At 48.7% G+C, this 25,185-nt stretch overlaps 1 protein-coding gene across 34 annotated transcripts in view; it reads right to left on the minus strand.

The window, feature by feature from the left end:
• LOC119967772 (regulating synaptic membrane exocytosis protein 1-like) overlaps positions 1–25,185 on the minus strand; it is a 1,070,524-nt gene that overhangs the window by 55,127 nt on the left and 990,212 nt on the right. For all 34 annotated transcript variants that reach the window (XM_038800731.1, XM_038800737.1, XM_038800741.1 and 31 more), the window contains one exon: positions 4,826–4,935. In XM_038800731.1, the coding sequence (XP_038656659.1) occupies positions 4,826–4,935 (110 nt within the window). The remainder of the gene's footprint in view (positions 1–4,825; positions 4,936–25,185) is intronic.

Below are 25,185 nucleotides of genomic sequence, written 5' to 3' on the forward strand. Positions count from 1 at the left end.
GGGATCGTAATAGCACTATGTTATGATGTTCGTTTGGAGGGCCTGTACGGACACAATGGACTGAATGGCCTCCTTCTGCATTGTACCAATTCTGTGATTCTGTGAATTGGAGGAAAGTGATGGAAGGAGTCATCAACAGTGTTCTCAAGCAGTGCTTGCTCAGCACTGATGCTCAGTTTTGCTTCTGCCAGGATCACTCAGCTCCTGGCCTCACTGCAGTCATCATTCAGACATGGACAAAGAGCTGAATTCCAGAGGTGAGGGTGAGAGCCACTGCCCTTGACATCAAGGAAGCATTTGACCAAGAATGGCGTCAACGAGCCTGAGCAAAACTGGAGTTAATGAGAATCAGAGGGAAAACTCTCCACTAGTTGGTGTCATACCTGGCACAAAGGAAGAAGGTTGTAGTTGTTGGAGGCCCAGTCATCTCAGTCCCGGGGCATCACTGCAGAAGTTCCTTAGGACATTTTAGGCCCAACCATCTTAACTTCTTCATCAAATACCTTCCTTCCATCATAAGGTCAAAAGTAGGGATGTTCGCTCAAGGTTGCACAATGTTCAGCATCATTCTGATGCAGTCCATGTCCAGTGCGGCATAATGGCACAGTGGTTAGCACTGGTGCCACACAGCACCAAGGACACGGGTTCAATTCTGACCTTGGGCGACTGTTTGGAGTTTGCACTTTCTCCCGTGTCTTAGCAGGTTTCCTCCGGGTGCTTCAATTTCGACCCAGAGTCCAAAGGTGTGCAAGTTAGGTGGATGGGCCATGCTAAATTGCCCCTTACTGTCCAGGGCTGTGCAGGTTAGGTGAGGTTATGGGGTGGAGGAGTGGGCCTAGGAAGGATGCACTTTCAGTGGGTTGGTGCAGACCTGATGGGACGAATGGCCTCCTTCTGCACTGTAGGAATTAGAACAACAAAGAACAAAGAATAGTACAGCACAGGAACAGGCCCTTCGGCCCTCGAAACCCGTGCCGACCATGCTGCCCGACCAAACTACAATCTTCTACACTTCCTGGGTCCGTATCCCTCTGTAGGGCAGCACGGTAGCATAGTGGTTAGCATAAATGCTTCACAGCTCCAGGGTCCCAGGTTCGATTCCCGGCTGGGTCACTGTCTGTGCGGAGTCTGCACGTCCTCCCCGTGTGTGCGTGGGTTTCCTCCGGGTGCTCCGGTTTCCTCCCACAGTCCAAAGATGTGCGGGTTAGGTGGATTGGCCATGCTAAATTGCCCGTAGTGTCCTAAAAAGTAGGGTTAAGGGGGGGGGGTTGTTGGGTTACGGGTGTAGGGTGGATACGTGGGTTTGAGTAGGGTGATCATTGCTCGGCACAACATCGAGGGCCGAAGGGCCTGTTCTGTGCTGTACTATTCTATGTATGTTCTATTCCAATCCTATTCATCTATTTATCAAGATGCCCCTGAAATGTCACTATCGTCCCTGCTTCCAGCACCTCCTCCGGCAGCGAGTTCCAGGCACCCACTACCCTCTGTGTAAAAAACTTGCCTCGTACATCTACTCTAAACCTTGCCCCTCGCACCTTAAACCTATGCCCCCTAGTAATTGACCCCTCTACCCTGGGGAAAAGCCTCTGACGATCCACTCTGTCTAATCCCCTCATAATTTTGAAGACCTCTATCAAGGTTGCCCCTCAACCTCCGTCGTTCCAGTGAGAACAAACCGAGTTTATTCAACCGCTCCTCATATCTAATGCCCTCCATACCAGGCAACATTATTGTAAATCTCTTCTGCACCCTCTCTAAATCCTCCACATCCTTCTGGTAGTGTGGCGACCAGAATTGAACACTATACTCCAAGTGGGGCCTAACTATGGTTCTATAGAGCTGCAACATGACTTGCCAATTCTTATACTCAATGCCCCGGCCAATGAAGGCAAGCATGCCGTATGCCTTCTTGACTACCTTCTCCACCTGTGTTGCCCCTTTCAGTGACCTGTGGACCTGTACACCTAGATCTCCCTGACTTTCAATACTCGTTAAAGTTCCACCATTCACTGTATATTCCCAACCTTCATTAGATCTTCCAAAATGCATTACCTCACATTTGTCCGGATTAAACTCCATCTGCCATCTTTCCTCCCAAGTCTCCAAATGATCTAAGTCCTGCAATTCCACCAACCTTTGTGTCGTCTGCAAACTTACTAATCAGACCAGTTACATTTTCCTCCAAATCATTTACATATACTACGAACAGCAAAAGGCCCAGCACTGATCCCTGCGGAACACTACTAGTCAAAGCGCTCCAATCAGAAAAGCACCCTTCCATTGCTACTCTCTGCCTTCTATGACCTAGCCAGTTCTGTATCCACCTTGCCAGCTCAACCCTGATCCCGTGTGACTTCACCTTTTGTACCACTCAACCATGAGGGACCTTGTCAAAGGTCTTACTGAAGTCCATATAGACAACATCCACTGCTCTACCTGCATCAATCATTTTTGTGACCTCTTCGAAAAACTCTATCAAGTCAGAGACATGACCTCCCCTTCACAAAACCATGCTGCCTCTCACTAATACGTCCATTTACTTCCAAATGGATCCTGTCTCGAAGAATTCTCTCCAGTAATTTCCCTACCACTGACGTAAGGCTCACCAGCCTGTAGTTCCCTGGATTATCCTTGCTACCCTTCTTAAACAAAGGAACAACATTGGCTATTCCCCAGTCCTCCGGGACATCACCTGAAGACAGTGAGGATCCAAAGAGTTTTGTCAAGACCTCAGCAATTTCCTCTCTAGCCTCCTTCAGTATTCTGGGGTAGATCCCATCAGGATCTATTCTATCAATTCTATGGATATGCAGCAAGACCTGAACAATATCTAGGCTTGGGTTGACAAGTGACAAGTAACATAAGTGCAACACAAATACCAGGCAATAACCATGTCCAATAAGAGAAAATAAAAAATTCACTCCTTGACATTCAATGGCATTAACATCGCTGAATCCCCCACTCTCAACATCCAGGGACCTACCATTGGCCAGAAGCTGAACTGGACTAACCATATAAATACTGTGGCTGGGGCAGGACAGTGTTGCAGTGGTTAGCACTGCTGCCTCAATGCGCTGAGGTCCCTGGTTTGATCCCAGCCCTGGGTCACTGTCTGTGTGGAGTTTTGCACATTGTCCCCGTGTTTGCATGGGCTTCGCCCCACAACCCAAAAATGTGCAGGATAGGTGGATTGGCCACGCTAAATTGTCGCTCAATAGGAAGAAATGAACTAGATATTCTAAATTTATAAAATAAATAAATACTGTGGCTACCAGAACTGGTCAGAGGCTAGGTATTCTGCAGAGTAACTCATCTCCCGACTCCCGGAAGCCAGTTCACCATCTATAAGGCACAAATCCGGAATGTGATGGAATAATCTCCACTTGCCTCGATGAGTGCAGCTCCAACAACATTCAAGAAATTTAACACAATCCAGGACCAAGCAACCTGCTTGACTGGCACACCTTCCATAAACGTTCACTCACTCCATCACATACACGTACCATCTACAAGATCCACTAACATCGTCCCTTATTTTAATGGACACATGAGGACCCTGCTGCCTGCAAGTTCCTCTCCAAGTCACTCATCAAAAAGGGAGTGAGTGCAGTAGAAAGGGTGCATAGGAGATTCACCAGGATGTTGCCTGGGCTGGAGTTTTCAGCTGTGAAGGGAGGCATGTTCGGCTTGAGTTGTTTTCCTTAGAGCAAAGAATACTGAGGACTTGATTGAGGTGTACAAAATTACGAAGGACATGGATAGAGTAGAAACAAAAATCTTTTCCGCTTAGTAGAGGGGTCAATAACCGGGAACATAGATTTAAGGGCAAGGGGCAGGAGATTTAGAGGAGATTTGAGGATAAAACTTTTCACCCAGAGGGTGGTAGGATGTAGAACTCACTACCCAATAGGATGCTAGAGGCAGGAACCCTCAACATTTGTGAAGCATTTAGATGAGTGCTTGAAATGCCATAGCATACAAGCTATGAAGCAAGTGCTGGAAGATGGGATAAGAATAAATAGGTACTTGATGGCCAACACAAACACAATGGCCCGAAGTGCCTCTTGCTGTGCTGTATGACTAACTCACCAAGACTCCTTCGACCACACCTTGCAATTCCATGACCACTACCATCTAGAAGGACAAGGGAACACGATCACCTAGAGGTTCCCCTCCAAGTCACTCACCATCCTGACTTGGAAATATATCGCCGTTTCTTCACTGTCGCTGAGTCAAAAACCTAGAACTCCCTCCCTACCAGCACTGCGGGAGTACCTACACCTCAGGGACTGCAGCCATTCAAGAAGCTCCCAAAGGCAATAGGGCTGGGCAATAAATGCTGACCGAGACAACGATGCTGTCAATTAATTTTGAAAATATTTAAATTTTTGCACACAATGGAATCTCTCACTAAAATCTGTGTTGAATGTGGATAGATAAAGATGAAAAATGGGATTGTTTAACTTGGGGGAAGGTTACTGTGCTAAAGGTTTCCTCGGGAGACCCCACCATATTATGAAGAAATTCCTTTCACTCCATGATAAGCTCTCAGTTGTCCACTTTGCAGTACTCAAATGGCTGTCAGGGAATTCAATTTTAAATACAAAATTATAAAGAAGAACAAAACTTACATTCTAAAAATCTGATTGAAATATTATATCACTGAGAAAAATGAAATAAAACATGAAGACTATTTTGCTGGGGTTTTTTCCACAGTAATACTTGCAGAGTTAAATCAAAGACTTGGCTCTCCCATGTATGCTCCATGTTGGCTGAGAGGCTTCAGGAATATTCAATGTAATTCTGATAACTCTTCACTTACCCATGGCTGGTGTTGCTAATGTCTGTCTCCCAACAAGTTGCGCTGGTCCCAGTCCATCAAGGAAGTCGCTGAATTGATTGTCAGCTCCCAGTCTCATCCCAGAGAATAAACTGAAGCAGACAATAGGACAGTTAGAACTGATGGAACTATTCGAGTAAATGACAGCTTAGAATTAACTGAGCATTCTATACATGGACAATGCTCACAGGAAGCACACGTTAGGTATTGCAACTTACTGGGTAAAAATCATCGACAACATTCTCCAATATCGAGAGTTGCTTTCCCTAGAATTAGACCTCCTGCAGCAGCAGTTTAAGATATTACCTTTCATGGTTTCAGTTCTTCTCTTTTCTTTCCATTTAATTTTCCTCCCCACCTCTCCCAAGGATGCTGACTAGAATTCAATACTCAAGTCACCAGAAATTGCAAGGGAGCCTTCATTCAACTGTGTCCTTAATGTTGCAAAATAACTCAGGGCACTATACTGCGAGCACAAGGGAAACAGGCGAAGAAAGAATCATTATGTCAGGTGATTGGTGTCTTTGCCTACATTTGGGATGGAGGAGGAGGTGGAGAATCAGAAAGATGGGCCGAGCAGCAGGTATGAGCGAGAGGAACTGAAAGTCTGCCTGGACAGTTAGGTAATAAATAGATCTGGGAGAGGTGACAGAGGTAGGGAAGTACAAAGTGATGGAAGTATTTAAAGGGACTAGAAGTCGATACAATAAGTGATTAATGATGCCAACCTGAATAGGATACAAAGACCAGACATTAGAATGTGCTGAAGTTTATGAAGAATGGAAGGGTGGCCAGAAGAGAACTGGAATAATCAAGATCTAGAGCTGACAAAGACATGTGCGAGGATTTCAGCTACAGATTGCATGTTGCACTTTCACAGAATTTACAGTGCAGAAGGAGGCCATTTGGCCCATCGAGTCTGCACCAGCCCTTGGAAAGAGCACCCTACCCAAGCCCTCCACCCTATCCCCGTAACCCAGTAACCAAACCCAACCTTTTTGAACACTAAGGGCAATTTATCATGGCCGATCCACCTAACCTGCACATCTTTGGACTGTGGGAGGGAACCGGAGCACCCGGAGGAAACCCACGCACACAGGGGGAGAACGTGCAGACTCCGCACAGACAGTGAACCAAGCCGGGAATCGAACCTGGGACCCTGGAGCTGTGAAGCAACTGTGCTAAATACTATGCTACCATGCTGCCACACAGAATTCACGACCTCGATCTACTCCCTCCCATTTCATGTATACATCAGGTTCTTGTTAATATGTGGGCTAACATTTGTAGGGCGCAATCTGATGGCCGTGTTGCGCCAGGAGCAAATTCGCACATACCAGTTACATTACCAGAGAGGCCGAAACTGGGAACCATGCCAGGCGTTGATCTGTTTCTGATCATTCCCATTCCCGTTGGCAAGATCCGGATCCGTGACAAAAAAAACAACAATCACCAATAAAGGTCAATCTTCATCCCATTAACGGGAAGAGCCCCCTATCCGACTGCCTCCCATGATCTATCTGGCTCCCCAGCAAGTGGTCATGTAGGTGCCTTTCAGTACACCTATTTAAAAATGTGAAAGCTAGCGCAATGGCGTGCGTACAAATAATAGGGGCTGCTTGTCCATCCTACCAAACACCCACAGGACAGAGCCCCGTCCTAACAGGTCACTCTAACTCCTGCTGACCGTGGTGGCCGCTGGATACACAGCTGAAGGCTTACGCCTTTAGGGAATTGTCAATGCGAGTAATGTGAGCAGCTCCCAAGGGGATTCCTGTGCCTTTTGCAGGCAAATGTTCCCACCTAGCTTCCCAATCAGACTGTGAGGCCCGCGGGAATCACAAACCAGCCGGAGAATCTAATCTCCCAAACGGAGAATTGAGCCCATAGTGTTGGAGAAATTGATGTGATTGAAGGTTGATAAATCCCGAGGGATTGATATCCTGCATCCCAGAGTACTTAAATGGCCTTGTAAATAGTTGCTGCATTGATGGTCATCTTCCAGGATTTTATAGACTCTGGAACACTTTCTGAAGATTGGAGGGTAGCTAATGTAACTCCAATATTTAAAAAGGGAGGTAGAGAGAAAACAGCGAATTATAGACCAGTAAGCCAGACGTCGTTCATTCTAGAGCTCATTATCAAAGATTCTATAGCAGAGCACTTGGAAAACTGTGGCAGGATCGGACAGAGTCAGCATGGATTTATGAAAGGGAAATCAAGCTTGACAAATCTACTGGAATTCTTCGCTGATTTAACTGGCAGAGTTGATGAGGGTTTATTTGTACTTTCAGAAGGCTTTTGACAAAGTCCCACACAAAACAGGGGCAGCACGGTAGCATTGTGGATAACACAATGGCTTCACAGCTCCAGGGTCCCAGGTTCGATTCCGGCTTGGGTCACTGTCTGTGCGGAGTCTGCACATCCTCCCCGCGTGTGCGTGGGTTTCCTCCGGGTGCTCCGGTTTCCTCCCACAGTCCAAAGATGTGCAGGTTAGCTGGATTGGCCATGGTAAATTGCTCTTAGTGTCCAAAATTGTCCTAGTGTTGGATGGGGTTACTGGGTTATGGGGATAGGGTGGAGGTGGAGGTGTTAACCTTGGGTAGGGTGCTCTTTCCAAGAGCCGGTGCAGACTCGATGGGCTGAATGGCCTCCTTCTGCACTGTAAATTCTATGAAAAGATGAGCGTGTAAAATTAAAGTGCCTGGGATTAAGGGTAGTGTATTGAATAAATGGGTCTTTTTCTAAATGGCAGGCAATGGCTAGTGAGGTACCACAGGGATCGGTGCTGGGACCCCAGCTATTCACAGTATATATTAATGATTTAGATGAGGAGCTGGATTCTCCACCTCGTGACATCGGAAATGCGAATTGCGATCAGGCAGAGAATCAGGTGTCAGTCCATAATCGAGGTCAGCTCATGGTGCCGATTCGGGAGTCATGCTCCGGTTCCTCCATTTTAGGAAAACAAGATTTGCACCCTGCGCTAACAGGGATATGCAAAACTGGCATTTACATTCATTTAAAGTAATTAAGTGCACTGGACCCAGTATGCTCCGTGCCTCCACAATGCTCTGCCACTCTCAGGCAGAAGTCACCCAGGTATTACAAACCTATTGTTGCCATAGCTGCTGAGGGAAAGAGAGATGGTAAACAAAGTTGTAAAAACTGTAGCGGTTACTGCAGAGTGGCTGCCAGGAGAGGGGGAATAGCAGGGAGCGACTTGGTGACAGCTCTGTGGATTTGGGGTGTCCCCCTCGGATCGGGGTGGCCTGGCCCAGGATCCATTACTACAGTATTTGTTTTAAACACATCCATTTGGTGCAAGCCTCCGGTCATTTGGGAGCCCACCCCTGTGGAAAGCCTCAGACCCCATCTGACCCATCATTGGCAGAGCAAATTCAGTGACACCAGGTGTTGTCATCAGAAGCACTTCCCCACAGCAGGGGAAGCAGGGGATTAGCAGTGCTCACCCCAAACTATGGACAACTGTACAAGGCATTGGTGAGACCGCACCTTGAGTATTGTGCACAGTTTTGGTCTTCTTTTTTATCATAGAATTTACAGTGTAGAAGGAGGCCATTTGGCCCATCGAGTCTGCACCGACTCTTGGAAAGAGCACCCTACCCAAGGTCAACACCTCCACCCTATCCCCATAACCCAGTAACCCCACCCAACACTCAGGGCAATTTTGGACACTAAGGGCAATTTATCATGGCCAATCCACCTAACCTGCACATCTTTGGACTGTGGGAGGAAACCGGAGCACCCGGAGGAAACCCACGCACACACGGGGAGGATGTGCAGACTCCGCACAGACAGTGACCCAAGCCGGAATCGAACCTGGGACCCTGGAGCTGTGAAGCAATTGTGCTATCCACAATGCTACCGTGCTGCCCTTATTTGAGGAAAGATGGAATAGCATTGGAGGCAGTTCAGAGGATGTTCAGTGGATTAATTCCGGAGATGAAGGGTTTGTCTCATGAAGTGAGATTGAACAGTTTAGGCCTATAGTCTCTGGAGTTTAGAAGAATGAGTGGACATCAAATTGAGGTAGATAAATTGATAAAAGGTGTGGATAAAGTAGACATGGAGTGGATGCTTACTCTTGATGAGTCTAAGGAAGGGTGTTAGAGAGTCTGGGTCACATTGAGATCAAAAAGGAGAAGATGTTGGGTATCTTAAAAAGCTTTAAGGTAGATAAGTCCCCAGGACCTGATGGGATCTACCCCAGAACATGGAGGGAGGCTAGGGAGGAAATTGCTGGGGCCTTGACAGAAATCTTTTATCCTGATTGACTGCAGGTGAGGTCCCAGAGCACTGGAGGATACTAAGGGCAATTTATCATGGCCAAAGGAAAGTAGTTCCTTTGTTTAAGAAGAGTAGCAGGGATAATACAGGGATTTATGGGCCAGTGAGCCTTACATCAGTCGTAGAGAAATTATTGGAGGAGATTCTTCGAGACAGGATTTACTCACATTTGGAAACAAATTGACTTATTGGAGATAGGCAGCATGATTTTGTGAATGGGAGGTCATGTCTCACGGTAGCATGGTGGTTAGCATCAATGCTTCACAGCTCCAGGGTCCCAGGTTCGATTCCCGGCTGGGTCACTGTCTGTGTGGAGTCTGCACGTCCTCCCCGTGTGTACGTGGGTTTCCTCCGGGTGCTCCGGTTTCCTCCCACAGTCCAAAGATGTGCGGGTTAGGTGGATTGGCCATGCTAAATTGCCCGTAGTGTAAGGTTAATGGGGGGATTGTTGGGTTACGGGTATACGGGTTACATGGGTTTAAGTAGGGTGCTCATTGCTCGGCACAACATCGAGGGCCGAAGGGCCTGTTCTGTGCTGTACTGTTCTATGTTCTATGTCTCACTAACTTGATTGGGTTTTTTTGTGGAAGTAACGAAGATGATCGATGAAGGTAGGGCAGTGGATGTTGCCTACATGGACTTCAGTGAGGCCTTTGACAAGGTACCTAATGGCAGACTGGTACAGAAAGTGAAGTCACATGGGATAAAAGGTGAGTTCGTAAGATGGGTACAGAACTGGTTCATTTATAGAGGACAGAGGACAGTAGTAGAAGGGTGATTTCCTGAATGGAAGGTTGCAACTAGTGGCGCCACAGGGATCAGTGCTGGGACCTTTGTTGTTCGTAGGAGAAAAAATGTTTTGGAGAAAGACACAACTGGTCTGATTAGTAAGGTTGTGGATGACACAAGTTTTGGTGGGGTTGTGGATAGTGAAGAGGATTGCCAGAGGATTCAGCAGGATATAGATCAGTGGGAGACTTGGGCAGAGAAATAGAGATGTGAGTTTAATCCGGACAAATGTGAGGTAATGCATTTTGGAATGTCTAATGCAGGTGGAAATTATACATAAATAGCAGAACCTTTAAGAGTATTGACAGGCAGAGACATCTGGGTGCATTGGTTCACAGGTCACTGAAAGTGGCAACACAGGTGGATAATGTAGTCAAGAAGGCATAAGACATGCTTGCCTTCATTGGTTGGGGCACTGAATATAAAAATTGATAAGTTATGCTGCAGCTATACAGAACCTTAGTTTGATCACACTTGGAATATTGCGCACAATTCTGGTCATCACAATAGCAGAAGGATATGGAGGTTTTGGAGAGTGTACACAAGAGGTTTACCGGAATGTTGCCTGGTCTGGTGGGTGTTAGCTATGCGGAGAGATTGGATAAACCCGGATTATTTTCACTGGAATGATGGAGGTTGAGGGGCGACCTGATAGTACTTTAGTCTTGCAATCCAGAACTAGGTATGCCCTTAGCCAAGCTGTTTTCAGGACAGCTATCAGACTGGTATCTACCTGATAATGTGGAAAACTGCCCAGTTATATCTTGTCTGCAAAAGACAGGATAAATGTAACCTGGCTAATTACTGCTTTCAATCACCAGCAAAATAATGGAATGTGTCATTGACAGTTCCATCCAGCGGCACTTACTCAACGATAATCTTCCCACTGACACGCAGTTTGGGCTCCACAATGGTCACTCAACTTTTGGCTTAATTACAACCTTGGTTCAAAGATAGACAAAAGAGCTGAACTATATGAACTCCAGAGATGATAGCTACTGCCTTTGACGTCTGGGCAGCATTTAACTGAGTGCGGTATCAAGAAGCCTGAGCAAAACTGGAGTCAATGGGGATCAGAGAGAAGACTTTCTGCTGGTTGGAGTCATAGCTGACACAACAAAAGATGATGATGGTGACTGGAGACTAATTACTGAAGCACAGTATCACTGGGTTCCTCAGGGCCAAAGGTTCTCGAGCCAAGCACCTTCAAATGCTTCATCAATGACCTACCTCCCATCATCTTAGAAGTGGGGATGTTAGCTGACAACTGCACAATGTTCAGTAACATTCACAACTCCACAGATATTGAAGCAGTCCATGTCCAAATGCAGCATGACGTGGATAATTTCCAGGATTGAGCTGACAAGTGGCGAGTATCATTTACCATAAGACCATAAGACATAGAAGCAGAATTAGGTCACTTGGCCCATCGAGTCTGCTCCGCCATTCAATCATGGCTGATACTTTTCCCATCCTCATTCTCCTGCCTTCTCCCCGTAACCCTTGATCCCCTTATTGATCAAAAACCTATCTATTTCTGTTTTAAAGACATTCAGTGATTTGGCCTCCACAGCCTTCTGCGGCAAAGAGTTCCACATATTCACCACCCTCTGGCTGAAATTCCTCCTCATCTCTGTTTTAAAGGATGGTCCCTTTAGTCTGAGATTGTGTCCTCTGCTTCTAGTTTTTCTTACAAGTAGAAACATCCTCTCCATGTCCACTCTATCCAGGCCTCGTAGTCTCCTGTAAATTTCAATAAGATCCCCCCCTCATCCTTCTAAAGGGGTTGGCTTAGCACAGTGGGCTAAACAGCTGGCTTGTAATGCAGAACAGTGCCAGTAGCGCGGGTTCAATTCCCATACTGGCCTTCCCCAACAGGCGTTGGAATGTGGCGACTAGGGGCTTTTCACAGTAACTTAATTAAAGCCTACTTGTGACAATAAGCGATTATTATTATTTAACTCCAACGAGTACAGACCCAGAGTCCTGAACCGTTCCTCATAGGACAAGCTCTTCACTCCAGGGATCATTCTTGTGAACCTCCTCTGGACCCTTTCCAAGGCCAGCACATGCTTCCTTGGATATGGGGCCTAAAACTGCTCACAATACTCCAAATGGGGTCTGACCAGAGCCTTATACAGTCTTAGAAGTACATCCCTGCTCTTGCATTCTAGCCCTCTTGACATGAATGCGAACATTGCATTTGCCTTCCTAACTGCCGACTGAACCTGCACGTTAACCTGAAGGGAATCTTGAACAAGGACTCCCAAGTCCCTTTGTGCTTCTGATTTCCTAAGTATTTCCCCATTTAGAAAATAGTCTATGCCTCCATTCCTCCTTCCAAAATGCATAACCTCACACTGTTCCACATTATATTCCATCTGCCACTTCTTTGCTCACACTCCTAGCCTGTCCAAGTCCTTCTGCAGCCCCCTTGCTTCCTCAATACTACTTTTTCCGCTACAGATCTTTGTAGAATCTGCAAACTTAGCAGCAGTGCCTTCAGTTCCTTCTTCCAGATCATTAATGCATATTGTGAAATGTTGTGGTCCCTGAGGCACACCACTATAGTCACTGGCTGCCATCCTGGAAAAGACCCCTTTATCCCCACTCACTGCCTTCTGCTAGTTAGCCAATCCTTTAGCCATGCCAGGATCTTACACTTAACACCATGGGCTCTTAATTTATTTAACAGTCATAGTTAGGAGGCTGGAGATGGAGAACAGACGGTGGTCGCCACCAAGGGGCAGATCAAGTGGGGTGCAGAACACGGGCTAGGAGCTGGCCTAGGAAAGGTCATGGTTGACCGACAGGGGAGGGGGGGGGGGGGGGGGGGGGGGGGGGGGCAAAAGCCCCACCCGACCAGACTGGTTGCATGGAATGTTTGTGGACCGAACGGGCCGGTTAAGAAGGCTCGTGCGTTCACATACCTAAGACAGCTAAAAGTGGACGTGGCTATGTTACAGGAGACACACTTGAAGCTGGGAGACCAAATTAGATTAAAGAAGGGATGGGTCGGGCAAGTGTTTCATTCTGGATTGGACTTTTGTAGCCATCTAAGATGGCCACCTGCAAAGGACCATGGGAATCATGGCCAACCCAGGACTCCGACAGATACAGAACCTATGTGTATTTGAAACACAGGTAACCAGACCTGATCAAAACCCCTCCCCCCTCGCTCGTTTGCATTTTAATGGCCCATTTTCCCAGGACAATAGAACTCCAATCAAGCAACCAGTACAGCCACCCCAACTGCCAAGGTAAATGTGGTGGTAAGAATGTGAGCACTGCCATTGTTGGGAGGCCCTCCCAGGATTCTCCCACGCCACGTGGGGAGCGGTGAATTCCGCCCCACGACTTGCACCGGCTGATCATGGGGGGGTGACTTTAATACGGTCCTAGACCCGAGGTAAGACCGGTCAAGTGCGAGGTCAGGGAAGCTATCAGCAATGGCAAAGGAACTGCGGGGGTTCATGGAGCACATGGGAGGGGTAGATCCGTGGAGATTTGAGAGACCAAAGAGCAGGGAATATTCATTCTCCTCCCATCTACATAAGGCGTGGGATAGATTTCTTCGTGCTAGATAAAACACTGTCAGCAGGGGTTGAGGACACTGAGTACTCAGCAATTGTGGTTTCCGATCATGCTCCACACTGGATAGGCCTACAGGCAGGCATGGGAATGCCCTAGCACCCACAGTGGAGACTAGATACAGGGCTGTTAGCGGATGGGGAGATCTGTGAACGAGTGAGAGAGGCCATTCGGGGGTACATAAAGATCAATGACACGGGAGAGACTGCTGCTGGGCTGGTCTGGGAGGCACTGAAAGTTGTTATTCGAGGGGAATGTATTTTGATTCGAGCCCACATGGATAAAACTGAGCGGTTGGAGCTGGACAGGTTGGTAGGAGAAATCTTACAGGTGGACAGGAGATACTCGGAGTCTCCGAATGAGGACCTTCTGAAGGAGCGTCAGAGACTTCAAATGGAGTTTGGGCTCCTTTCCACAGGCAAGGCGGAGGGTCAGCTGAGGAGGGTCAAAGGGGCAATATATGAGCATGGGAATAAAGCTAGCAGGATGCTGGCACATCAGCTGAGGAAACAGGAGGCAGTGAGAGAAATAGGGAAAATAAAGGATATGAGGGAGAAGACGGTGACGGACCCGAGGGCGGTGAATGAAGTGTTCTGGGAATTTTATAGCCAGCTATAAGAGTCGGAACCTCCGGTTGGGGAGGAGGGGATGAATCAATTCATGGGGAGGCTAGAGTTCCCGAAGGTAAATGAGGAGCTGATAGAGGCCCCGGGGGGCCCGATTGGGCTTGGGGAGGTGATAGATGAACTGGGGGTGATGCAACCGGGTAAAGCCCTGGGACCTGACTGATTCCCAGTGGAATTTTATAAGAAGTTCTCTGGGTTACTGGGGCCTCTCCTGGTTAAGGCATTTAATGAGTCCAAGGAGCTGGGAGTGCTCCCCCCAACGTTATCACAGGCATCAATTTCTCTCATCCTGAAGCGGGACAAGGATCCGGAGAACTGTGGATCATACAGGCCAATCTCCCTCGTGACTGTAGATGCCAAATTATTGGCAAAGATCCTGGCCACTCGAATAGAGGAATGTGTCCCGGAGATAATTGGGGAGGATCAGACGGGATTTGTAAAGGGCAGAAATCTGGCATCCAACATTAGACGGCTTCTTAATGTAATTATGATGTCAGCAGAGGGGCGCGAGGCTGAGGTGATAGTTGCCATGTATGTGGAGAAGGCTTTCGACAGGTGGAGTGGAAGTATCTGTGGGCTATTTCAGGCATGTTTGAGTTTGGGCAGGGATTTGTGGAGTGGGTCTGGTTACTGTACCGGGCCCTGGTGTAAGAACTAACCGAGTTCGGTCAGAATACTTTAGTCTTTGTCGGGGGACAAGGCAGGGATGCCTGCTCTCCCCATTACTGTTTGCCATGGCCATAGAACCCTTAGCAATGGCCCTGAGAGCAGCGAATACCTGGTGGGGTATAGTGAGGGGGACGGTGGGGGGAGGGGGGAGGGTTTGGAGCACAGGGTCTCTCTCTATGCGGATGATTTGTTGCTTTATATCACGGACCTATTGGGGGGGATGACCAAAGTCATGGAGGTATTTGGAGAATTTGGGCGACTTTCAGGCTATGAGTTAAATATGGGAAAAAGCGAAATGTTCGTGATCCAGGCACGGGGGCAGGAAAGGAGGCTAAAGTGGTTGGGAAGAGCTTCAGGTATCTGGGGATTTAAGTGGCCAAGGATTGGGGGCAGCTTCACAAGTTAAATTTGGGCAAAGCAGTGGATCAAATGAGAAGGGATTTTTGTAGATGGGACATGCTCCCACTGACGCTGGTTCAGACGGTGAAGATGACCGTCCTTCCGAGACTGCTTTTCTTTTTCAGTGTCTCCCGATTTTTGTCCTTTTTGGCTTTTTCTTTTTGGATTGTTTGGCTTTTTTCAGAGGTATTAATGTGGCGATATCGAGGTTTATATGGGCGGGTAAAACCCCGAGAGTAAAGAGTGTATTCCTGGAACGGGCCTGTGGGGATTGACTCTCCCGAGCTTTATTAACTATTACTGGGCTGCCAACATATCGATGGTTAGGAAGTGGGTAGTGGGGGAGGGGTCGGTTTGGGAACGGATGGAGGCAGCATCCTTCAAAGGTTCGAGTTTGGAGGCTTTACTGACGGCGCCCCTGCCGTTCTCGCCGGCTCGGCACTCTACAAGTCCGGTGGTGGTGGCAGCCCTGAGGGTGTGGGGGCAATGGAGGTAGCATATCAGACTGGAGGGGGCGTCAGTGTGGTCACCGATCTGTGACAATCCCCTTTGTCCCGGGGAGGGCTGGATGGGGGCTTTGAGGTATGTCAGCGGGCAGGGATTGAGAGGTTTGGGGATCTATTCATCCAGGAGGGCTTTCTGACCTTGGGAGACATTAGAGGAGGAGTTTGATTTGCCGGGTGGGAACAGGTTTCGATTTCTTCAAGTGCGGGACTTTGTACGGAGGCAGGTTCTAAACTTTCATTGCCTCCACCTGAGGGGACTACAGGATAAAGTGCTGTCAAAAACAGGGGTTGGAGATGGGAAGGTCTCGGACATATACAGGGAATTGTTAGAGTGGGAAGGAGCCCCTATCAGAGAGGTGAAGAGGAAGTGGGAAGAGGAGTTGGGAGGGGAGCTGGAAACTGAACTGTGGGAAAAAGCCTTGAAAAGGGTAAATGCATCCTCATCCTGTGCGAGATTTATCTTGATTTAGTTCAATGTAGTCCACAGGATCCACATAACGGTAGCTCGGATGAGTAGGTTCTTTGAGGAGGTGGAGGACAGATGTGGACGGTGTGGGTGTAGCCCGGCCAACAATGTTCATATGTTTTGGACACGCCCGAAGCTAAGGAAATTCTGGCAGGGATTTGCAGATGTTATGTCAGAAGTCCTGGAAGGGAGGATAACTCCGAGTCCAGAATTAGCAATGTTTGGAGTGTTGGAAGATCTGGGGCAAAGGGGGAGAGGGAGAGAGAGAGAGAGGGAGGCCGATATCCTGGCCTTCTCATCTCTGCTGGCCCTGAGACAGATCTTGCTGAAATGGAGGGACTCGGAGCCCCCAAAATCAGGAGTGTAGGTCAGCGATACTGTAGAGTTTTTCAGTCTGGAGAAAATCAAGTTTGCTTTAAGAGGATCAATACAGGGATTTGCCCGGAGTTGGCGGCCGTTCATCAATTTCTTTAACAAAAACTGAACGTCAGCAATAAGGGGGGAAAGGGAAAAAGGGGGGGGGGGGGGGGAGGAAAACAGGAGGCATGGTAATGTTAAATAAGGATAGGGAACTTCGTATACAGGTAATTGGGGACAGGGCAGGAGAAGTGGGGTACATGGTTTATTGTTTGTTGTTCTTTTAGGTGGTATTTTGTGTGTTGACCCGTGCGGTTATTTTAGAAATGTCAACATGTTAAATTGTGAAAATTACAAATGCTTCAATAAAATATTTTCTAAAAAAAAAATATGTATTTAACAGTCTCCAATGCGGCACCTTGTCAAAGGCCTTCTGGAAATCTATATACATCAAGAGCAATGGTTCTCCATTGTCTAGCTTCCTTGTTACCTCCTCAAAGAACTCTAACAAATTTGTCAGACATGGGCTGAGATTCCCAAGTCCCCAAGCTCGCTGTAGAACGGATGAGAATCACTCCGGATTCTTTTCTCGACAGTCCGGGGAGATTCTCCGTTTTCCAGGGGGCTAGCAGGGCCCCGGCGTGCGTCCCGCAGCTCTGGCTGCCGGCGGGACCCTGCTGCCCAGACCACAGCGGCCCATCTCGGAGCGGGCGCCGCCGACATGGCGGAGTCACACAGCGGCCGACCGTGGAGTAAGGTAGGCCCCTCCCAGGTTGCAATGGCCTGCCGATCGGTAGCCCCAGATCGTGGGCCTGGCCACTGCCGCGGCCCCCCCCCCCCCACCCAAGTCAGATTCCTCCTACCCCCACCAGGACCGCCACCGTGGGTCTGAGCTCCCGCCGGGTCGTACCAGATATAAACCTGCGCGCGGGACTGGCGGGTTCACGGAGAATCGTGGAAGCGCCCTTGTGCCGGATTTCTGGTGTCAAGGGCTACTCTCCATCCCTGCGCCGGGTGCGATTTTGGCACAGAAGGCCGGAGAATCCCACGCAAGGTCTCCCCTTGACGAAGCTGTGCTGACTCAGTCCTATTTTATCACGCCCTTCTAAGTATTCCGCGATCTCACCTTTAGCTCTAAAATCTTACCAATATCCGAAGTCACGCTAATCGACTTATAATTTCCCGTCTTCTGCCCCCTCCCTTCTCTTTTTTAAATAAACATTTTATTGAGGTGGTTTTGGTATAGTAACAACAACCAAATAAACAATATACATGAAACCATAAACATAGTGCAAAAGCCATTTACCTCTCGTTACCTTCCTTTTTGACCCCCTACTCTAATCTAAACAACTCCCCCCCTCCCTCCATCTGCTGACAATTAATTTCCCGCAAAGAAGTCGACGAACGGTTGCCACCGTGAACCCTAACAGTCACCCTCTCAAGTCGAACTTGATTTTCTCCAAAAAGAGCAAGCTAGCCATGTCCGATAGCCAGGTCTCCGACTTCGGGGGCTTTGAGTCCCTCCATGCTAATAGTATCTGTCTGCGGGCTACCAGGGAAGCAAAGGCCAGAACGTCTGCCTCTTTCTCCTCCCGGATACCCGGGTCTTCTGACACCCCTAAAATCGCCACCTCTGGACTCAGCGCCACCCTTGTTTTTAACACCATGGACATGACGTCCGCAAACCCTTGCCAAAATCTGATAAGCTTTGGACCTGTCCAGAACATGTGGACATGGTTCACCGGTCCTCCCGCACATTTTGCGCACCTGTCCTCCCCCCCAAAGAATCTGCTCATCCGGGCCACTGTCATGTGGGCCCGGTGAACAACCTTAAATTGTATCAGGCTGAGCCTGGCACATGTTGCGGACGCATACATAGGATCGAGGCAACTGAAAACTGATGAAGCTTTGGAGGAATATCAGGAAAGTATGACAAATCTCAAACGCGCAATGAAGAGGGCTAAAAGTGGTCATGAAATATCTTTGGCTAACAGGGTTAAGGAAAATCCCAAAGCATTTTATTCGTATATAAGGAGCAAGAGGGTAACTAGAGAAAGGATTGGCCCACTCAAAGACAAAAGAGGGAATTTATGCGTTGAGTCAGAGGAAATGGGTGAGATTCTTAATGAGTACTTTGCATCGGTATTCACCAAGGAGAGGGACATGACGGATGTTGAGGTTAGGGATGGATGTTTAAATACTCTAGGTCAAGTCGGCATAAGGAAGGAGGATGTTTTGGGTATTCTAAAAGGCATTAGGGTGGACAAGTCCCCAGGTGCGGATGGGATCTATCACAGGTTACTGAGGGAAGCAAGGGACGAAATAGCTGGGGCCTTAACCAATATCTTTGCAGCATTCTTGAGCATGGGTGAGGTCCCGGAGGACTGGAGAATTGCTAATGTTGTCCTTTTCTTTAAGAAGGGTAGAAGGGATAATCCAGGGAATTATAGACCTGTGAGCTCGATGTCAGTGGTAGGCAAACTGCTGGAGAGATACTGAGGGATAAGATCTATTCACATCTGGAAGAAAATAGACTTATCAGTGATAGGCAGCATGGTTTTGTACAGGGAAGGTCATGTCTTACAAATCTAATAGAATTCTTTGAGGAAGTGACAAAGTTAATTGATGAGGGAAGGGCTGTAGATGTCATATACATGGACTTTAGTAAGGCGTTTGATAAGGTTTCCCATGGCAGGTTGATGGAAAAAGTGAAGTCGTATGGGGTTCAGGGTGTACTAGCTAGATGGATAGAGAACTGGCTGGGCAACAGGAGACAGAGAGTAGTGGTGGAAGGGAGTGTCTCAAAATGGAGAAGGGTGACTAATGGTGTTCCACAGGGATCCGTGCTCGGACCACTGTTGTTTGTGATCTACATAAATGACCTGGAGGAAGGTATAGGTGGTCTGATTAGCAAGTTTGCAGATGATACAAAGATTGGTGGAGTTGCAGATAGCGAGGAGGACTGTCAGAGAATACAACAAAATATAGATAGATTGGAGAGTTGGGCAGAGAAACCGCAGATGGAGTTCAATCCAGGCAAATTATAGGGCAGCACGGTAGCATGGTGGTTAGCATAAATGCTTCACAGCTCCAGGTCCCAGGTTCCGTTCCCGGCTGGGTCACTGTCTGTGTGGAGTCTGCACGTCCTCCCCGTGTGTGCGTGGGTTTCCTCCGGGTGCTCCGGTTTCCTCCCACAGTCCAAAGATGTGCGGGTTAGGTGGATTGGCCATGCTAAATTGCCCGTAGTGTCCTAAAAGTAAGGTTGGGGGGGGGGGTTGTTGGGTTACGGGTATAGGGTGGATACATGGGTTTGAGTAGGGTGATCATTGCTCGGCACAACATCGAGGGCCGAAGGGCCTGTTCTGTGCTGTACTGTTCTATGTTCTATGTTCTAAATGCGAGGTGATGCATTTTGGAAGATCAAATTCAAGAGCGGACTATATGGTCAATGGAAGGGTCTTGGGGAAAATTGATGTGCAGAGAGATCTGGGAGTTCAGGTCCATTGTACCCTGAAGGTGGCAACGCAGGTTGATAGAGTGGTCAAGAAGGCATACAGCATGCTTGCCTTCATCGGACAAAGTATTGAGTACAAGAGTTGGCAGGTCATGTTACAGTTGTATAAGACTTTGGTTCGGCCACATTTGGAATACTGCGTGCAGTTCTGGTCGCCACATTACCAGAAGGATGTGGATGCCTTGGAGAGGGTGCAGAGGAGGTTCACCAGGATGTTGCCTGGTATGGAGGGTGCTAGCTATGAAGAAAGGTTGAGTAGATTAGGATTGTTTTCGTTGGAAAGACAGAGTTTGAGGGGGGACCTGATTGAGGTCTACAAAATTATGAGAGGTATGGACAGGGTGGATAGCAACAAGCTTTTCCCAAGAGTGGGGGTGTCAGTTACAAGGGGTCACGATTTCAAGGTGAGAGGGGGAAAGTTTAAGGGAGATGTGCGTGGAAAGTTTTTTACGCAGAGTGTGGTGGGTGCCTGGAACGCTTTACCAGCGGAGGTGGTAGAGGCGGGCACGATAGCATCATTTAAGAAGCATCTAGACAGGTATATGAATGGGCGGGAACAGAGGGAAGTAGACCTTGGAAAATAGGAAACAGGTTTAAATAAAGGATCTGGATCGGCGCAGGCTGGGAGGGCCGAAGGGCCTGTTCCTGTGCTGTAATTTTCTTTGTTCTTTTGTGTTGACTCTACTCAATGCGTCTGCCCATAGACCATCCTCTATCTCACCTCCAAGCTCCTCCTCCCACTTGATCCCCGGTCTGCGTCTCCTCCGACCCAATAAGCTCCTTATAAATGTCCGAGACGCTCCCTTCTCCTACCCGCCCTCTGGAACCTACCCTGTCCTGAATCCCCCTTAGTGGTAGGAGCAGGAAGGATGACACCTGTTTACGAAGGAAGTCCCGCACCTGCAGATACCTGAACCCGTTGCCCCTCGCCAACCCAAACTTGTCCTCCCAGGCCCTCATACTCGTAAAGTTCCCCTCTATGAACATATCCCCCATCCTCTCAATCCCTGCTCTCCGCCATAACCAGAACCCCCCGTCCATACTTCCTGGGGCAAACAGGTGAGTATTACAGATTGGGGACCAGACCGATGCTCCCACTGCTCCCACATGCCGCCTCCACTGGCCCCAAACTCTCAGGGCTGCCACCACCACTGGGCTGGTGGAGTACCGTGCCGGCGGGAAGGGCAGAAGCGTTATCAACGCCCCCAAACTGGTGCCCTTACATGAAGCCGCCTCCATACGCTCCCATGCCGACCCCTCCTCCACCACCCACTTCCTGATCATGGCTATAATCGCCGCCCAGTAATAGTTGCTAAAATTTGGCAGCGCCAGCCCTCCCTCTCCCCGACTCCGCTCAAGCATTACCTTCCTTACTTGAGGGGTCTTGCCTGCCCACACGAAGCCCGTGATCACTCTGTTGACCCGCTTAAAAAAGGACTGCGGAATAAATATGGGGAGACACTGAAATACAAATAGGAATCTCGGGAGGACCGTCATCTTCACCGTTTGCACCCTCCCAGCCAGAGGCAACGGAAGCGCATCCCATCTCCGAAAATCGTCCTTCATTTGGTCCACCAGACGGGCCAGATTCAATTTATGCAGCCGGTCCCATTCCCGCGCCACTTGGATGCCTAGGTACCTAAAGCTTCCCTCTACTAACCTAAACGACAGCTCTCCCAGTCGCCTCTCGTGTCCCCTCGCCTGGACCACAAACATCTCACTCTTTCCCATATTAAGCTTATACCCCGAACACAGGCCAAATTCCCCATCCTCTTGATGCTTCCCTCCCTTCTTAAACAGTGGTGTTACATTAGCCACTTTCCACTCCTCTGGGACCCTCCCTGCCTACAGTGATTCCTGAAAGATCACCACCAATGCCTCCACAATCTCCTCAGTACTGGTAACCATACTAAAAAATATCAACCAAGCATTTGAGATCTTCTACCAAGGACTGTGCACCTCTGAGCCCTCCTGATGGGTCGCGGGGATTATACGGTTCCTAGATGGTCTGGACAGTCGTGGGGGACGATAGACGGAGGGAGCTGGAAGCACAAATAGGACTGGGAAAGATCATGGAGAACATCAGCAGGCATGAAAGGTGCTGGGTCTTGATGGGTTCCCGACGGACGTCTGTAAAAGATTCGCACCAACCTTGTTTGTGGACTCGCTAGAGAGGTGCAATCTGCCTCCAACAGTAACACAGGCCACGATATCGCTGATGCACAAAAAATACAAAGACCCGACGGAGTGCGGATCACACTGACTCATTTTGCTGCTCAATTTTGACATGAAATGAAATGAAATGAAAATCGCTTATTGTCACGAGTAGGCTTCAAATGAAGTTACTGTGAAAAGCCCCTAGTCGCCACATTCCGGCGCCTGTTCGGGGAGGCTGTTACAGGAATCGAACCATGCTGCTGGCCTGCTTGGTCTGCTTTCAAAGCCAGCAATTTAGCGTTGTGCTAAACAGCCCCTGTTAACATAGAACATAGAACATAGAACGACTGAGAATTATCTCCCAGAGATGGTTGCAGAGGACCAGACGGGCTTTGTCAAGGGTAGGCAGCTAACTGCAAACATCGGCTGCTGAATATAATAATGACCCCATCCGGTGAGAGAACACAGGAGGTGACCATCCACCTGAACGCAGAAAATGCCTTCGACAGAGTCAAATGGAAGTGGTTTGGACTAGGAATGGGGTTCACCTCATGGGTGATACTCCTGTACAACGCCCCCAAGGCGAGCATTTGGACCAATACCACCAGCTCTGAATACTTCCAGCTGCACAGAGGCACAAGACCGGGATGCCCATTGTGCCCGTTCTTGTTAACTCTTGCAATCGAACACCTGGCGATTGCCCTGCGGGATGGGAAAGACTGGAGGGGCATTGGAAGAGGAGGCTGAGAGCATATTCTATGCAGGTGACCTGCTCCTCGACATCTCGGACCCACAGAACGGCCTGAAAGCAACCATGAAGCTCCTGGAAGAGTTTGTGGCCTTCTCGCGCTACAAACTCAACCTGGACAAGAGTGAAGCCTACCGTTCGAACTAGCCCAAAGCAAATTCCGCTACCTGGGGATCTAGATAGCCCATGACTAGACACAGATCCACAAATGGAATCTGACCAGTCTGGCGCAGGAAGTTAAAATGAACCTAAAGAGATGGGACACAGTCCAGTTTTCAGTGGCAGGGAGAGTACAGACGGTCAAGATGAATGTGCTGCCGAGGTTATTCTTCCTATTCAAATCCATTCTTCACCCCCAAAGCCTTATTCCAAGGGATAGACAAAATAGACCCTGCAATACTACCACTGGGCAGCCATAGCCGAGAGGGTGAGGGGATGGATACTAGAACCCAACACAGAATGGGCAAGGCTGGAGGAGACTTCCTACAAAGGAACGACCCTCCGAGCCCTCGCTACGGCAGCGCTCCCATCCTCCTCATCAAAATACACATCCTGCCCAATGGTGGTAGCCACATTGAGGACATGGAACCAAATGAGGCAGCATTTGGGTTTAACCGGGATGTGCCACATGGTCCCCATCTGCGGCAACCACATATTGCCGCCAGCCAAGCTCGACTCCACCTTCAAAAAATGGAGACAGGAAGGGTTGGGGGCGGGGGGTGTGTGTGTGTGTGTGTGGAGCGGACAGACGCTCGCGGTCAGGGACGTTTACATAGGGGACAGACCCACGACCCTGGATGAACTGACAGAAGAACTGGAGCTACCGACAGAACAGAAACTCCGACATTTACACATTAAAAACCTTCTCTGCAAAGAGACGATGAGGTTCCCTAGGGCCCAGAGAGACACTCTACTGGAAGAGCTAATGAACAGACAGTAAGGAAAGAGGGAACTATGGGAACATCTACGATGACTTCTGGGAAGAGGAAGGGCACCACTGAATGGAGCTAGGCAAAAATGGACGAACTCGCAATGGAAATGGGTTTGTGATTGTGGAGCGAAGTATGGAGTAGGGCCAACTCCACCTCCTGCTGCGCAAGGCTTAGCCTCATGCAGTTTAAAGTGGAGCACAGAGCACACCTAACAAGAACCCGAATGAACAGGTTCTTCCCGGAGGTGGAGGATAAATGCGAACAGAGCCAGGGAGATCCGGCCAACCACGCCCACATGTTTTGGGCCTTCCCCAGACTTCTCGGGTTCTGGACAGCCTCCTCCGAGGCGATATCCAAGGTTACGGGGGTGAGGGTGGAGCCATGCCCAAAACTGTCAGTCTTCGGGATATTGGACCAGCCAGAACTATATATGGGGAAGAGGGGCAACGCCTTTGCTTTTACTTCCTTAATCACACGCAGAGAATTCTGCTCGGCTGGCGATCAGCAGCACCACCCACAGCTGCAGGCTGACTGCCAGACCTGTCGCAATTTCTCCACATGGAGAAGATCAAGCACACCATCTGATGGCCGGACGAGGGATTCTACAAAGCATGGGTGCTATTCCTCAGCCTGTTCTAAGCCAATAGTGACTAGGAAGAGAGGGAATGGGGGCTGAAGAGAGCAGACAAGAGCACATATAACGGAGAGGATCAAAGTGGGGAGGGGAGGGGAAGCAAGGAGGGAACCTAGGGGTGTCACAGAGAGAGGCATGGGGAAAAAGGGAGGAGGGGAGTGGGCAGGAAGCCCTCCTCCAGCATCGAACTCACAAAGAGAACAACAGGAACTGCAGAAGAAAGGAGTGGAGCACAGTAATAGAACTCCGAGGGCAAAAGTTGGTGCCAAATATTAGGTGCACTATGTGTTAAATTGTTATTCTGCAAAAACTGGAAAAATGTCAATAAAAATATATTTTAAAAAAGGAGTGTGATGGAATACCCTCCACTTATCTGGATGAGTGCAGCTCCAACAACACTCAAGAAGCTCAACACCATCCATGACAAAGCAGCCCGCTTGATTGCTCCCCTTCCACAAACAACCACTTTCTCCACCACTGACACACAGTGGCAGCCGTGCGTACTGCAGGAACTCACCAAAACTCCTTCAGCAACACTTTTCAAACCCACGACCATAACCATCTAGAGGACGAGAGCAGCAGATACCTGGGAAACTATCACCTGGAGGTTCACCATTCCTTCACTGTCAATTTGTCAAATCCT

This window comes from Scyliorhinus canicula, chromosome 6 (assembly GCF_902713615.1).
Source record: "Scyliorhinus canicula chromosome 6, sScyCan1.1, whole genome shotgun sequence".
NCBI classification, from domain to species: domain Eukaryota; kingdom Metazoa; phylum Chordata; class Chondrichthyes; order Carcharhiniformes; family Scyliorhinidae; genus Scyliorhinus; species Scyliorhinus canicula.